The following is a 12,244-nucleotide window of genomic DNA, read 5'->3' on the forward strand; positions in this document are numbered from 1 at the left end:
ACCTGCACCTCCTCGTCCTCCTCCTCCTCTGACGTCTGGTACTGAGCTGAAGAACTTTCAGATCACTCAGCCTCATAGAAATGGTCGTTTAATCCTGTCTCCGTGACAACACATTCTGTCTTTGATGAGGTCATCAATGATGTCATTAGCGCCGACGATGTGGGGCCCGGTCGCAGGTGAAACGAGCCACATGTGGGACCGAGGCAGATTTATGAAAAACTATAAAAACAGATCTGGACTCAATTAGGTTTCCTGTGAGCTCAGGCATCGCAGAACGAGTCCAGATCCTGGGGGTCCGTCTCACACTCTGACTCTGACTCTGCCTCTGACTCTGTCTCTGACTCAGTCTCTGACTCTGACTCTGCCTCTGACTCTGTCTCTGACTCTGACTCTGACTCTGCCTCTGCCTCTGCCTCTGACTCTGCCTCTGACTCTGCCTCTGCCTCTGCCTCTGACTCTGACTCTGACTCTGCCTCTGCCTCTGCCTCTGACTCTGCCTCTGCCTCTGACTCTGCCTCTGTCTCTGACTCTGACTCTGACTCTGCCTCTGACTCTGTCTCTGACTCCGGCTCTGACTCTGACTCTGTCTCTGACTCTGTCTCTGACTCTGACTCTTCCTCTGACTCTGCCTCTGACTCTGACTCTGACTCTGCCTCTGTCTCTGACTCTGCCTCTGACTCTGCCTCTGACTCTGTCTCTGACTCCGGCTCTGACTCTGACTCTGTCTCTGACTCAGTCTCTGACTCTGACTCTGCCTCTGACTCTGCTGCTCTCTTGGTGTCCACAGGGTTCACCTGGTGCCTCTGGTGCCGTGGGACCCATTGGGAAAGCGGGAGTGAGGGTGAGTTGTGTGCTGGTTCTGCTGTGACCCAGAACCGACCCAGGACTCCTCCTGACCTCTGTCTTCTCCTCTCAGGGTCCTCAGGGTAAAGACGGACCGGCCGGCCCCAGAGGCCCTCCAGGACCCATGGTGAGAGTCACTGGTACTGGACCAGGTGGTCCAGCGCTCAGTTCACACCAAACCTTCACTGACAGGAGAAGAAAAACAAAGAAACGTCACAGAAAATGGTTTAGAAATGGTTGTAAATTGAAGGAGATGTCAGAAGTATCAGAGTAACAGATACTACGTCACAGTTTAAAGACAATATTTGTTGATACTACATAAAAAAACTTCTCCTTCACTCCTCCTGCTACAGTTACTCTCTCCTGTCATTCCAGGGTCCTCCAGGATCTCCTGGAGTTCCAGGTACAGCAGGACATCCTGGTAAACCAGGAGACACTGGTCTTCCTGTGAGTATCCCTGTGTACTGTGTATTGTGTACTTTGTACTGTGTGCTGTGTACTGTGTACTGTGGACTGTGTACTGTGGACTGTGGACTGTGTGCTGTGTACTGTGGACTGTGTACTGTGGACTGTGTACTGTGGACTGTGTACTGTGTACTGTGGACTGTGTACTGTGTACTGTGTACTGTGGACTGTGGACTGTGTACTGTGGACTGTGTACTGTGGACTGTGGACTGTGGACTGTGTACTGTGTACTGTGGACTGTGTACTGTGGACTGTGTACTGTGTACTCCCAGGTCTCATCAGTTTCTTCAGCTTATGTTGTGTTTCTGTTTCCAGGGAGCCATTGGCCTCAAGGGAGACAAAGGAGAGAGAGTGAGTAGCTAAACTGTAGCTAACCTGTAGCTAACCTGTAACTAACCTGTAACTAACCTGTAACTAACCTGTAGCTAACCTGTAGCTAACCTGTAACTAACCTGTAGCTAACCTGTAACTAACCTGTAGCTAACCTGTAGCTAACCTGTGGCTAACCTGTGGCTAACCTGTAGCTAACCTGTAGCTAACCTGTGGCTAACCTGTAGCGTTCTTGTAGCTTATATGTGATTTAGCATCCTTTGAGTGCTGTCAGTGTTCTGGGTCGTACTTCTAGTATATATGCAGTGGTTAGTGGTCCTGCCTTACAGAAAGAAGGTCAGAGGTTCAGTCCCCAGCTGCAGCAGCTGGTCTTTCTGTATGATATTCTGCTGCACTTTACAGCTGTGGTCTGAGATTATCACCACTAGGTGGAGACAGAATCAACTCTGACCCAGAGTTTCCTCTCCACCCAGGGTGACTTTGCTCCTCAGAACATGATGAGATCCATCGCTCGACAAGTGTGTGAGCAGCTGGTGTCTGGTAGGTTCTCCTTCTTCTTCTCCTCCTTCTTCTTCTTCTTCTTCTTCTTCTTCTTCTTCTTCTTCTTCTTCTCTGTTTTCATCGTTTCCGTCGTTTGTTTTTTCTTCATCGCAGCACAAATGAGTCGAGTCGAGTCGATAATCAACCGGATTCCCAATGGGGAGTACCGTCACAGCAGCAACAGCCCGGGTCCAGCTGGACCCCCCGGACCTCCAGGCAGACAGGGACCCCGTGGGGAGCCTGGTTCTGCAGGAAGAAACGGTTTCCCAGGAAGTCCAGGTTTACCAGGGCAGCAGGGAGAGAGAGGTAAGAACTTCAGACCTCCAGGTTCTGTCCCAGACCCAGTTCTTCACACCATGCAGTTTCCCACAGTGAGCTGTGTGTCTCCACATCCAGGTCCTGCAGGAGAGAAGGGTGAACGTGGACCTTCAGCTGTGGGACAGAAAGGATCCAGAGGACCCGCTGGTACCGATCCCACCAGTTGTCATTAGCTCCCTGCATTTGAACCAGGTTCAGTTCCTAACACAGTTCTCTGCGGTGCCTTCAGGTCCCCCAGGAGAAAGCAGAACCGGACCTCCAGGGCCTCCGGGCTCTGCTGGATCTCGGGGTCCTCCTGGACGTTCAGGGTATGCCGGTATCCGTGGTCCTCCAGGACCTCCTGGATACTGTGACTCCTCTCAGTGCGTGGGAATTCCTTACAACGGACAGGGATACGTGGGTAAGAACCAGGCCCGACTGGGCTGACGGGGGGTTGGAGGGTCCTGAAAAATCCAAAACATTTTAGTTGTTTATGAGAATGTGGATCAAAGATGAATTCATGTCAAACAATCAATTCTTCTATCACTGGATGGTCATACCAGTATCTGCAGGTAGATGTCAGTGTTTCTCACCTGTTTTGATCCTGGTCCTCTCTAACTCTTCCAGGTTCACAGTAATCCCTCTCTCTGACTCCTCTGCCGCTTTTCGCTGACTTCCTGAAAGAAAAAACAAAAACGCCTTAAACTCACAAACTCAAACCTTCAGCAGCAACAGCATCAGCATCATCAGCAGCAGCAGCAGCAGTGAGGACACGTGTACTAACATCAACTCACAAACAGCAGCAGCAACATGATGACCACCATCTGCAACTTTCACTAAAACAAAACAAAACAAACATGAGCAGCAGCAGTAACAGCAGCAGCAGTAACAGCAGCAGCAGTAACAGCAGCTCTGTTTGTTGTCGTCCACCTGTAAATAAATTAATTTGTTTTGTTTTTTTTCTTCCTTGTAAATTTTTTTTTTTTTAAGCTAACGCTTCGCTACAACAAACCTGCTGACAAACCACCGGCTCATTTATATTTATATTTTAATCCCTTTCTTTTCCTGCTCACATTTGTAACTCTGTCACTGATCACATGACCTCAGGCCTGGACACAAACAACACAAACTTCTCATTGAACTTCTCATGTGGTCAACGCTCGTCAACTAAGCGTTAAAGTTCAACCAACTCCAGAGGAAATCCTCCAGTCAGACTTCTGTAGCTAAAGGCTAAGCTAACTTCATGTGAGCCTGTGTGTTCATAACAACTGACTTAAGCACCAGGTGTTAAATAAATAAATATGGGTTAGCACAAAGTCTGGCTACACATTAGCCACGGAGATAATGTAGTATAAAGTACTTTAATAATACTTAATAAGTTTAATTAGTCTCCACCTGAACACAGTGATAGTTAAAAGTGGGTCAGCCAATTAGAATACTTCAAATTAGCATTGCACCAAACAGCAAAGATAGCTTAATGTTAGCCATACAACCCAAGAAATAATCAAGTCTTAGCAAAGCTAGTAGCAAAGCTAGTAGCAAAGCTAGTAGCAAAGCTAGTAGCAAAGCTAGTAGCAAAGCTAGTAGCAAAGCTAGCAAAGCTAGCAAAGCTAGTAGCAAAGCTAGTAGCAAAGCTAGTAGCAAAGCTAGTAGCAAAGCAGCATATCCTTTGTCATAAGATTTGTTTGATTTGTTTTGTTTTTTTTTTCTTCGTGAACTGGCTAAGGGTTAGCTAAAGAAACCGAATGTAGGAGTGAATGACCAACGAAGCTAAACATGCATGAATATTTAAAAATGAGGGAGAAGCCACCAGCAAATATTTTAGCAAATCACTGAGTTATGAACACGCCCCCTGTTGGTTATCTGAAGCAACTTTTGCATTAAGTAAGGTTTAGTATTTGAAGACAAAAAAATCTGCAAAAGATAGTTTTTATGCAAAAACATGTCTTTTTTTCTGAGCAGACCGATTTGGTCCTGAACGCAGCATCCAGCTTGTCCCCGCCCCCGAGGAGGAGGAGTCTACGCAGCATCGCAGAAAGAGGTCATTAACGGGAAAAATAATAGACAGGCTAACGTCGTAAAATAAAATCTCGTTTTGTTTGTTCAACCTTGTTTTTTTTAGGATTTCTACACACTTTTATACTCTTTATATATATAACTATATATATATAAACAGTTTCTAGAGCAAAGTTTTAGGCTGAAATGAAAAATGTTGGGGTTTTTTTTATTGTTTTTTTTTTTTTTTTTTTTTATTGTAACAGGAGCATCAGGTATATGTGAGCGAACAGAGTCCAAGTCGGAGGTAACTGAGTTTGACGTGTCTTGTTTTTGTGTCAATGTTGGCTCAGTATATTTACGATAACAAGCGCTCCGTGTGGTCACTCTCAGTATAACAGCGTTCTCATGTTTCTATCCTGTATTTAGCGACCTTACTCCGTCACAGCTACATTTGCATGTCTGTGGTGTATATTTACTTGGTTTGTCTTTTGTTTATAACCAGAATAGACTTGTCCTCATGTCATCATTCTCATTGTCTCACTGATGAATGCAAGTTCCAGTAGAAACCTGTGGGGGCAGCATATTGCGCTCTCGCCACTGTGGTTTATGGATAAAGATAAAAATTGCAGATTGTGAACTTCACAACCGTATTTTCTTATTTATTTCTGTAAAGAGGAGACGCTTTTTACAATAAAACTACTGAAAATGTTCTCACGCCTCCGTCTGTTTCATTCTCAGAGCTGGGCCTGAAGCTAAGACGTCGTTTTGGGACGTTTTAGCATCAATTATATACATGGCTACATTTTGTTTTTCCGCCAGAGGAATGGTGTGTTTAAAATAGCTTGTCTTGCTAAGCTAACCTGTTCTAAGCAGAGGCGTTCCGGTGGACAGAGCTATAGCTTTTTAAAACCTCTACGTCAAACCTGTGAGATCCTGTTGCGGTAAGAAGAGAATCTGTTCCCCAAACGCTCTGTTTACTGTTTGGTTCAAACCGTCGGCCGTTAGGAAAAATGTGCCTTCATGATATCGATTATTTTGTCGTTAGCTTAGCGTTCAGCGTACACCCTGATAGCTAACGTTTCAGTGACGTAGAGCAGAACCAGAGCAGTCAGTAATAATACGTGATTTTTAATTTTTTAAACAATTATGTTGTATCCCCGTGGTGTAATGACAATAAAGAATAATAATAATAATAATAATAATAATAAAGTGTGCGAGAAAAGACATGACGTCACAATCTCTGGCTACCCGCAGCTGCTTTAATTAATGAAAACAAACGAAGCCCAGAGGGCTAAGTCTGGCCTTTAAGTGTATTAAAATCAAAGATTCTGGATCAACGACGTCCAACTTTATCCGTCAGATGTAAACCTACAACAGAGGTGAGTCACTTTAACGAATATTGTACAGTTGTTTGCTTTGTGTGACGTTGACATGACGTAAAAAGGTCTGCTATTAGGCTGCTATTAGCTAATGGCTAACGACAAACGTAGAAAAATACACACAGGATGGTTACTGGTTTGTTATTAACCACGTAACGTTAATGTTACTGGTTTATCAGGTTACCGTTACGCTGCGTTTGAGTGACAGGTGAAGGTGTTCATGTACTTCATTGACGTCATTAGAACCAGTGTAATTAAACAACACGGTTGCAGAGAGCAGACTTGAACTCTTGTCGGTTTTTCCAGCCACATGTTTATGGTCGGTTCATTTGTCATGAGGGAGTGGATAACTCAAGTTTTCATATGCGTAGATACGCACCTGGGCCACAAGGGGGCACTGTTGTAACAGTCACCAGCCTTGTGTGTAAAAATCTGTAAATATGATTAAGTCATTTGTTTATATGTTCAGTTTCAAATGCAAAAACTTTTTGTGTAAGAAAGACTCGACTGATATTGGCATCAACTAATCAGTAATTGCTAATTGACAGCGGTATCCTGCTGGTTGTGATCAATTGTTCTGGCCGAGTAACTGAAACTGGTGCAATATGGCACAGCGCCACCTAGAATGTTTTTACAAGCCACCACTGCAGGTAAATGGTGTTAATTTTGTGTCCAGTAGATGGCGCATACTGTAACAGTGATTGGATGATGAGCTATTATTGTTAATAGTCTGTTGGTATTGCTGATAGCGTTGCCCCCCAGTTCACAAATCACATCTGCCCCCCACCTCCCCCGACAGGAGCCAATTATTAAAGGTTGAGACTGTTGTTTTTCAGTCATAACCTAAACATCAGATCATGAAGAAGGATGATAAAACAGACTAAAAACTGTTCTACTGTTTAAATCTGTGCAGCTAAAGCTGCTAAGTTTATCTGTCATGACGACTGTCAAACACTTGGAGATGACAAGTGCTCCTTTCAGTCAGCAGAGGGCGACATTGTATAGAAGAAATAAAAGCTTATCGGGTCTATTTCCAGCAACAAGATTTAAACCAGCGACCCTTCACTGAGAAGACCACCTCTCTGACCACTAGACCAAGGACCACTACATTTAGTCACGAACGAATGATCCAGAATAAATAAAATATGTAACACTTTCTTTAACTCTCACCTTATTTTTCCACACAACTGGATCAGAAAAATAAAAACAACATCACAGAAACAAGACAAAACGTTAAAATATGAACCAAAATATGAATCATCTGTGTAATGTCCACCAAAACTGCTGAAAGTACCATATCTACGACGAAAACTAACCAAAAAACGTGATTTTGATCCATGACTTAACTTTATTGTACGTTAAACAGACAAAACATACAGATAAAATATCAATAATCTTGTAGCCTGTTGTCTGGTTATTTCTGTGTTATTGACAACAATGTTCCTGAAATGATTGTTCCGTGTTCTTGTCTTCACTGCATTTTTGTGTGGCGCACATGCGTATTATGGTAAATCATCATCGTGTTGGAAGGGGGCGGGACCACAGTCCATTTTGATTGGATAAAAATTTAAGATGACTTGCCAGGCGACCAATTAAGTGTTCAAACTGATGTATGATTCATTAGCCCGTTGACAAGATACTACTTAGCTACCGTTAGCTCGTGAGCTACCGTTAGCTCGTGAGTGACCTGTCTCGGTGCTGGAAATCACGGTTCGGATCAGAGAAATGTGAGTTGAGAACTTTTGTCATTTATTAACAAATGACACGCTGACAGATACTGAGGTTCTCCACAAATACAGAGTACAACAGTAATATAGTACAGAGTTTATTATTATCCTGTGAGACACAGAACAAAAGACTCAACAGAAATTTAAAAATGTGTCTAATAAAAGGCCACACACTGTACAGTTCACCAGTCAGACTTTTCTCAGGTGGATTGTTCACAGGCCCAGGATGACCACCAGGAGGGTGACGAGCGGCACAGCAGACAATAACCTGCTGCCACGCGAAGACGGGAAATCGTAGTGGTCGTCGTCGTCGTCGTACTCGGTGCTGCACTGCTGGCAGTCTTCGCCACAGAAGGAGCAGACTGATGATGAGGTCCGCCACTCTGACGTGTACACCCTCACCGTCCTCCGAGCTGCCGGGACATTGGACACATTTCAAAGTGGGGAAAGCAGCGGCTCCACAGACGGTACCCTGTGGAACCCCACAGTTAACGGAGCAGCTGCCCAGTCAACGTGTTGACGTTAACAACAACGAACATTGGCTAGAATTTGAACAGGCTACAATAAAAAGAAAAGGCTCATTTTAGGAAAAAAAGAGCCAGCTAAACCAGGCCATAACAAAACAGAACATATTTATATACATATATATTTATATTTATTATATTGAATCATTCTAATAATATAGTTGAATTCTTCTAAATCCTAGTTACACCTCGGGCTCATCCAAGTGTTCTTCTGAGAACAGCAGTGTTCAACCCTGAGGAACACCGTGGTTAATGTGGTGCTCAAACCCCCGTCACGCCCAGAACAGCGACCTCACCTGGTTCATAATAGTCATAGACAGATACCACGGCCCCCTGGACTTTGGCCACTCTGTGGTCAGGCACCAGTGGGACGGTCAGACACAGGTCAGCTGTGGTCACCTGGAAACACAGTGACGTTAATGACTGACACACACACACGCACACACACACACACACACACACACTCTTACATAATCCAGGTAGACGATGACTTTCCCCGGCTCCGTTTCCACCTTCTTCACCACTTCGTTCGTCTGGATTCCATCTTGTGCCAGACTGAGACCGCTCAGCAGACCGATGTCCAGGATGGCCATGCCAGTGGAGTTCAGACCAGAAGACTCCGACAGGCTGGAAGGACAAGGAGGACCAGAGTCCGTGGAGAAAGTCAGCACAGGAACCATGTTTTCGTCCTGTCTGTGCTCCTCTGTTGTCATGGTCACCTGGTGCAGATGAACAGCTGCGGCGAATCCTCCTTCTCCAGGTCGTGCAGCTCCACGTGCAGGTTAAACGCCTCGTCGTCCTGCGCCTCGCGCTTCCTGCGCATCAGCTCTTCGCTTTTAATGTTGTAAAATACGTTGAGCTACAAAGAAGGACGACACGTGAACACGGCACCAGGAGACGGAGACGGAGACGGACGGGGACCAGAGAGTGGACCAACATACAGTATGACAGAGGAGTCTCAGGGTCTCACCTGAAAGACAGCCAGTCCCTGTCCACTGGCCGTCACCGTGTACTGCTGCGGGGGCTCTGGGTCGAGCTGTGAACACACACACACACACACACACACACCACAGTGAGCACACCTGGAGATCTGAAACTAATCCTCCTGTCACAGCAGAGGGCGGGAGGTAGGACGTCCTCTGCCGCCCCCCAGTGGATAAACCATCAAAAACAACCTGTCTTCAAAACTTTCAACGACTGTTTCCAGTGTAACAACTAAAATGGAGCTGATTGGCTGAACTAATGAATAAAGATAGATAAAAAATATGTTTAAATTTATTTTAAAATTCAGATTCTGAAAACGCAAAGATACAAAATAACTGGAGTGACAGAAAGCAGAGCAGTGTTGGTGTGAACCTGGTCACTCTGCAGCAGCAGGTAGTTGTCCTGGTGGATGAAGAACACCGCCACTCTCTCCCCATCTTCTCTGAGAACTTCAAGGTTGAGGTTGTTGGTGATTGCGCCACCATGTGACGCAAACGTGGACAGGGCCTGCAGCGCCACCACTGTGTCCTGAACATGAAAAACAATGATGAAGAAAACAGTGATGAAGAGTCTGACTCCGCCTCCAACACTGGGACCAGGAGGAGGGGTCCATGTTGATGGTTCTGGACCTGAGTGCTTCCGTATCCTCCAAAGGAGTTCCTCTGCTGACTCAGCCACTTCATGATGGCCACGCCCTCTGAGATCCGCTCCAGTCTGTAGAGGGAGAGCAGCAGGTAGGAGACCATCTCGATGTCTGCAGAGCGAGGCTCCCTGGGTGACAGTGGTGACCACAAGGGGACGCCGTCTGCTCAAAACACCAGAACACAAACCCTCAGTGTGATTGGATGACAGTTTGTTGGTCAACTTTCTATCATTTTCTAACAAATCTGTGAGCATTTTTTGGCTAATTTTGTCTTTTTTGTCCTTTGCTTCTTGTTGATCTTTGACCTGTGATCGAGGCCCGCCCAATAAGCTCGTTCACCGCCATGTGGGCGTTAGGGCTCTGGGCCAGAGACAGGGCGTAGGCCACCAGGCTCAGGACGTAGGTGCTGGAGATTGACGATTCAGACAGACGTTCTTCCAGGAACATCAGCGCCGCAGAAGCCTGTGTGTGGTACGTGTTCTGACAAACGGACAACAGAGGGCAGCAGTGAGAGACTCTCTTTTAAATCTTAGTTCACAAAGATGTGACAAAACAAGGTAAATCTCCTCAAGGCATTACCATTCCTGAATGTTGATGTTCCTGAACCAAAGTCCACAGAGAAATCACTTATCTGTGATTGACTGATTTTCTCCATGGACTTTGGTCTGAACTAAAATCTCTGATTTTCTCTATAGACTTTGGTCTGAACTAAAATCTCTGATTTTCTCCATGGACTTTGGTCTGAACTAAAATCACTGATTTTCTCCATGGACTTTGGTCTGAACTAAAATCACTGATTTTCTCCATGGACTTTGGTCTGAACTAAAATCACTGATTTTCTCCATGGACTTTGGTCTGAACTAAAATCTCTGATTTTCTCCATGGACTTTGGGCTCAACTAAAATCTCTGATTTTCTCCATGGACTTTGGGCTCAACTAAAATCTCTGATTTTCTCCATGGACTTTGGGCTCAACTAAAATCTCTGATTTTCTCCATGGACTTTGGGCTCAACTAAAATCTCTGATTTTCTCCATGGACTTTGGTCTGAACTAAAATCTCTGATTTTCTTCATGGACTTTGGTCTGAACTAAAATCTCTGATTTTCTCTATGGACCCTGGTGTGGGAGACTGAGGTTCATTTGTTCCATTTCACTCTGACCCAAACCTGTTCTGGTACTGTTCTAGAGTCTGTGCTTTGTTGTTTCAGTAAACAGTTGTTCCACTAACAACCTCTAGTCTCTCACCGATGTTTCATTGACTTCCAGCAGGGCGATGAGGACGTAGGCCGTGAGGGCGGTGGAACCACCCAGGCCTCCCTGCAACTCTGTATGAATGACCCGGCCGGGCTCCAGGAAGCTCCCGTCGGCCGCCTGTTGAAACGATAACCAATTCCCCGACACTCGCACGACGTTTTGGTCGATAACGATGAACAACTTTGCTTGCATGAAACAGCGTATCACAAAGGCTGTCAACCTGCAGGGGGCGTCGGTTAGTATATCCATCAGTATTTCCAAGTCAGAAGTAAATGAAAATGTATCAACAAAGAATCAGAAAAGATTCAAACAGTTTTAGCCAAAAAGACTAACAATGAGCACAGGGTTAAACAAACAAACAAACAAACAAACAAACAAACAGCTAGGACTGAGACGAAAGTGACCAAAGCACGAGAGGCTAATGGTTAGCCAAAAACAGAAGGAAACAACATTACATTTGCCAATAATCCACAGATGAGAATAAAACAAAAGATAACTGAGGTTTTGATGGGAAAAAAAGAAGTTTCTGTTCATATGAAAACCTCACCAGGTGCTGCCAGAGGGGTCGCTGTCTCCAAAGGCACTGAAGGAACCGTCTCTTCTCTGGTAGCTCAGCTCCTGCATGTAACCTCAAGATGAAATAAACAGCTGTTAGTAACCATGGGGGGGGGGGGAGGGGGGGGTCACTGTTACCTCCATCACTGAGTTCACATTAACCTCAGTGGCACAAACTGACCACAGGAGGCAACAGTGGACCAGTGTTCCCTTCACCATCATCTTCATCATCATCATCATCATCATCTTCATCTTCATCCTCATCTTCCTCACCACTGTTCATTGACTGTATTGCTCTCCTCCTGATGTCTGTGGTGGTTTGACCTGTGACCTCCAGATACTGTAGGACGTAAATGTTCGGAGCAAAGTTGATCATGTTCTGTTCTCCACATCCGTACGGCAGTTTGATCAAAGACTCCAGGCCGTTGATGGATGGACCCAAGATGTCGCCTGTTTAAAAGGACAAAGTGTTGAAGGAAACACAACGTGACTTCCTTTTAGAAAAGGTTCCTCTCTCCCGTACGTACCTACAGCCGTCACTGTCACTCTCTGGCTCCCCTCCACAACATCTGGTGGGAAAATGAACTGCACATTTTTGGAGACGGTGGGCTGGTACGGGAAGACCTCAAAGAGCATGGAGGTGGAGAAGCTCTGCTCCAGTCCCTCAGGCTGTGGAGACACAGAGCCACCGTCTGGTTAGGTTCT

The 12,244-nt window shown here is 45.4% G+C and overlaps 3 protein-coding genes across 3 annotated transcripts in view; 1 reads left to right on the top strand and 2 right to left on the bottom strand.

The window, feature by feature from the left end:
• Nucleotides 1-5,183, top strand: part of col12a1b (collagen, type XII, alpha 1b) — a 52,310-nt gene extending 47,127 nt beyond the window's left edge. Inside the window, exons 71-80 of the mRNA XM_025057066.1 lie at nucleotides 265-293; nucleotides 716-841; nucleotides 917-970; nucleotides 1,219-1,290; nucleotides 1,624-1,659; nucleotides 2,112-2,178; nucleotides 2,293-2,484; nucleotides 2,575-2,643; nucleotides 2,726-2,896; nucleotides 4,438-5,183. Of these exons, the coding sequence (XP_024912834.1) occupies nucleotides 265-293; nucleotides 716-841; nucleotides 917-970; nucleotides 1,219-1,290; nucleotides 1,624-1,659; nucleotides 2,112-2,178; nucleotides 2,293-2,484; nucleotides 2,575-2,643; nucleotides 2,726-2,896; nucleotides 4,438-4,556 (935 nt within the window). The 3' untranslated portion in view covers nucleotides 4,557-5,183. The remainder of the gene's footprint in view (nucleotides 1-264; nucleotides 294-715; nucleotides 842-916; nucleotides 971-1,218; nucleotides 1,291-1,623; nucleotides 1,660-2,111; nucleotides 2,179-2,292; nucleotides 2,485-2,574; nucleotides 2,644-2,725; nucleotides 2,897-4,437) is intronic.
• A 2,031-nt stretch (nucleotides 5,184-7,214) lies between these two features.
• Nucleotides 7,215-11,618, bottom strand: LOC103381314 (CD109 antigen-like). Its single transcript, XM_008313604.2, has 10 exons — nucleotides 11,532-11,618; nucleotides 10,976-11,204; nucleotides 10,036-10,210; nucleotides 9,717-9,892; nucleotides 9,460-9,615; nucleotides 9,074-9,139; nucleotides 8,823-8,962; nucleotides 8,574-8,730; nucleotides 8,400-8,502; nucleotides 7,215-7,992 (listed from the first exon to the last, which is right to left on the bottom strand). The coding sequence occupies exons 1-10, from the start codon at nucleotides 11,606-11,608 to the stop codon at nucleotides 7,793-7,795; spliced, it is 1,479 nt and encodes a 492-aa protein (XP_008311826.1). The 5' UTR covers nucleotides 11,609-11,618; the 3' UTR covers nucleotides 7,215-7,792.
• A 47-nt stretch (nucleotides 11,619-11,665) lies between these two features.
• The window catches only part of LOC103381377 (CD109 antigen-like), a 47,095-nt gene continuing 46,516 nt past the window's right edge, over nucleotides 11,666-12,244 (bottom strand). Inside the window, exons 22-23 of the mRNA XM_025057067.1 lie at nucleotides 12,067-12,208; nucleotides 11,666-11,989 (exon numbers count right to left, since the gene is read on the bottom strand). Coding sequence (XP_024912835.1) covers nucleotides 11,703-11,989; nucleotides 12,067-12,208 — 429 coding nt within the window. The 3' untranslated portion in view covers nucleotides 11,666-11,702. The remainder of the gene's footprint in view (nucleotides 11,990-12,066; nucleotides 12,209-12,244) is intronic.

Source organism: Cynoglossus semilaevis, chromosome 7 (assembly GCF_000523025.1).
Source record: "Cynoglossus semilaevis isolate Cse_v1.0 chromosome 7, Cse_v1.0, whole genome shotgun sequence".
Lineage (NCBI taxonomy): Eukaryota > Metazoa > Chordata > Actinopteri > Pleuronectiformes > Cynoglossidae > Cynoglossus > Cynoglossus semilaevis.

Bases quoted from the DNA above. Each gene is read 5' to 3' on its own strand.
- LOC103381314 (XM_008313604.2), bottom strand. From the start codon at position 11,608: ATGCAGGAGCTGAGCTACCAGAGAAGAGACGGTTCCTTCAGTGCCTTT. The intron at 8,503-8,573 runs GTAAGAGTGTGT...CTGTGTTTCCAG, and splicing joins TCATCGTCTACCTGGATTAT to GTGACCACAGCTGACCTGTG. The intron at 7,993-8,399 runs GTGAGGTCGCTG...ATGTCCCGGCAG, and splicing joins CTATGACTATTATGAACCAG to CTCGGAGGACGGTGAGGGTG.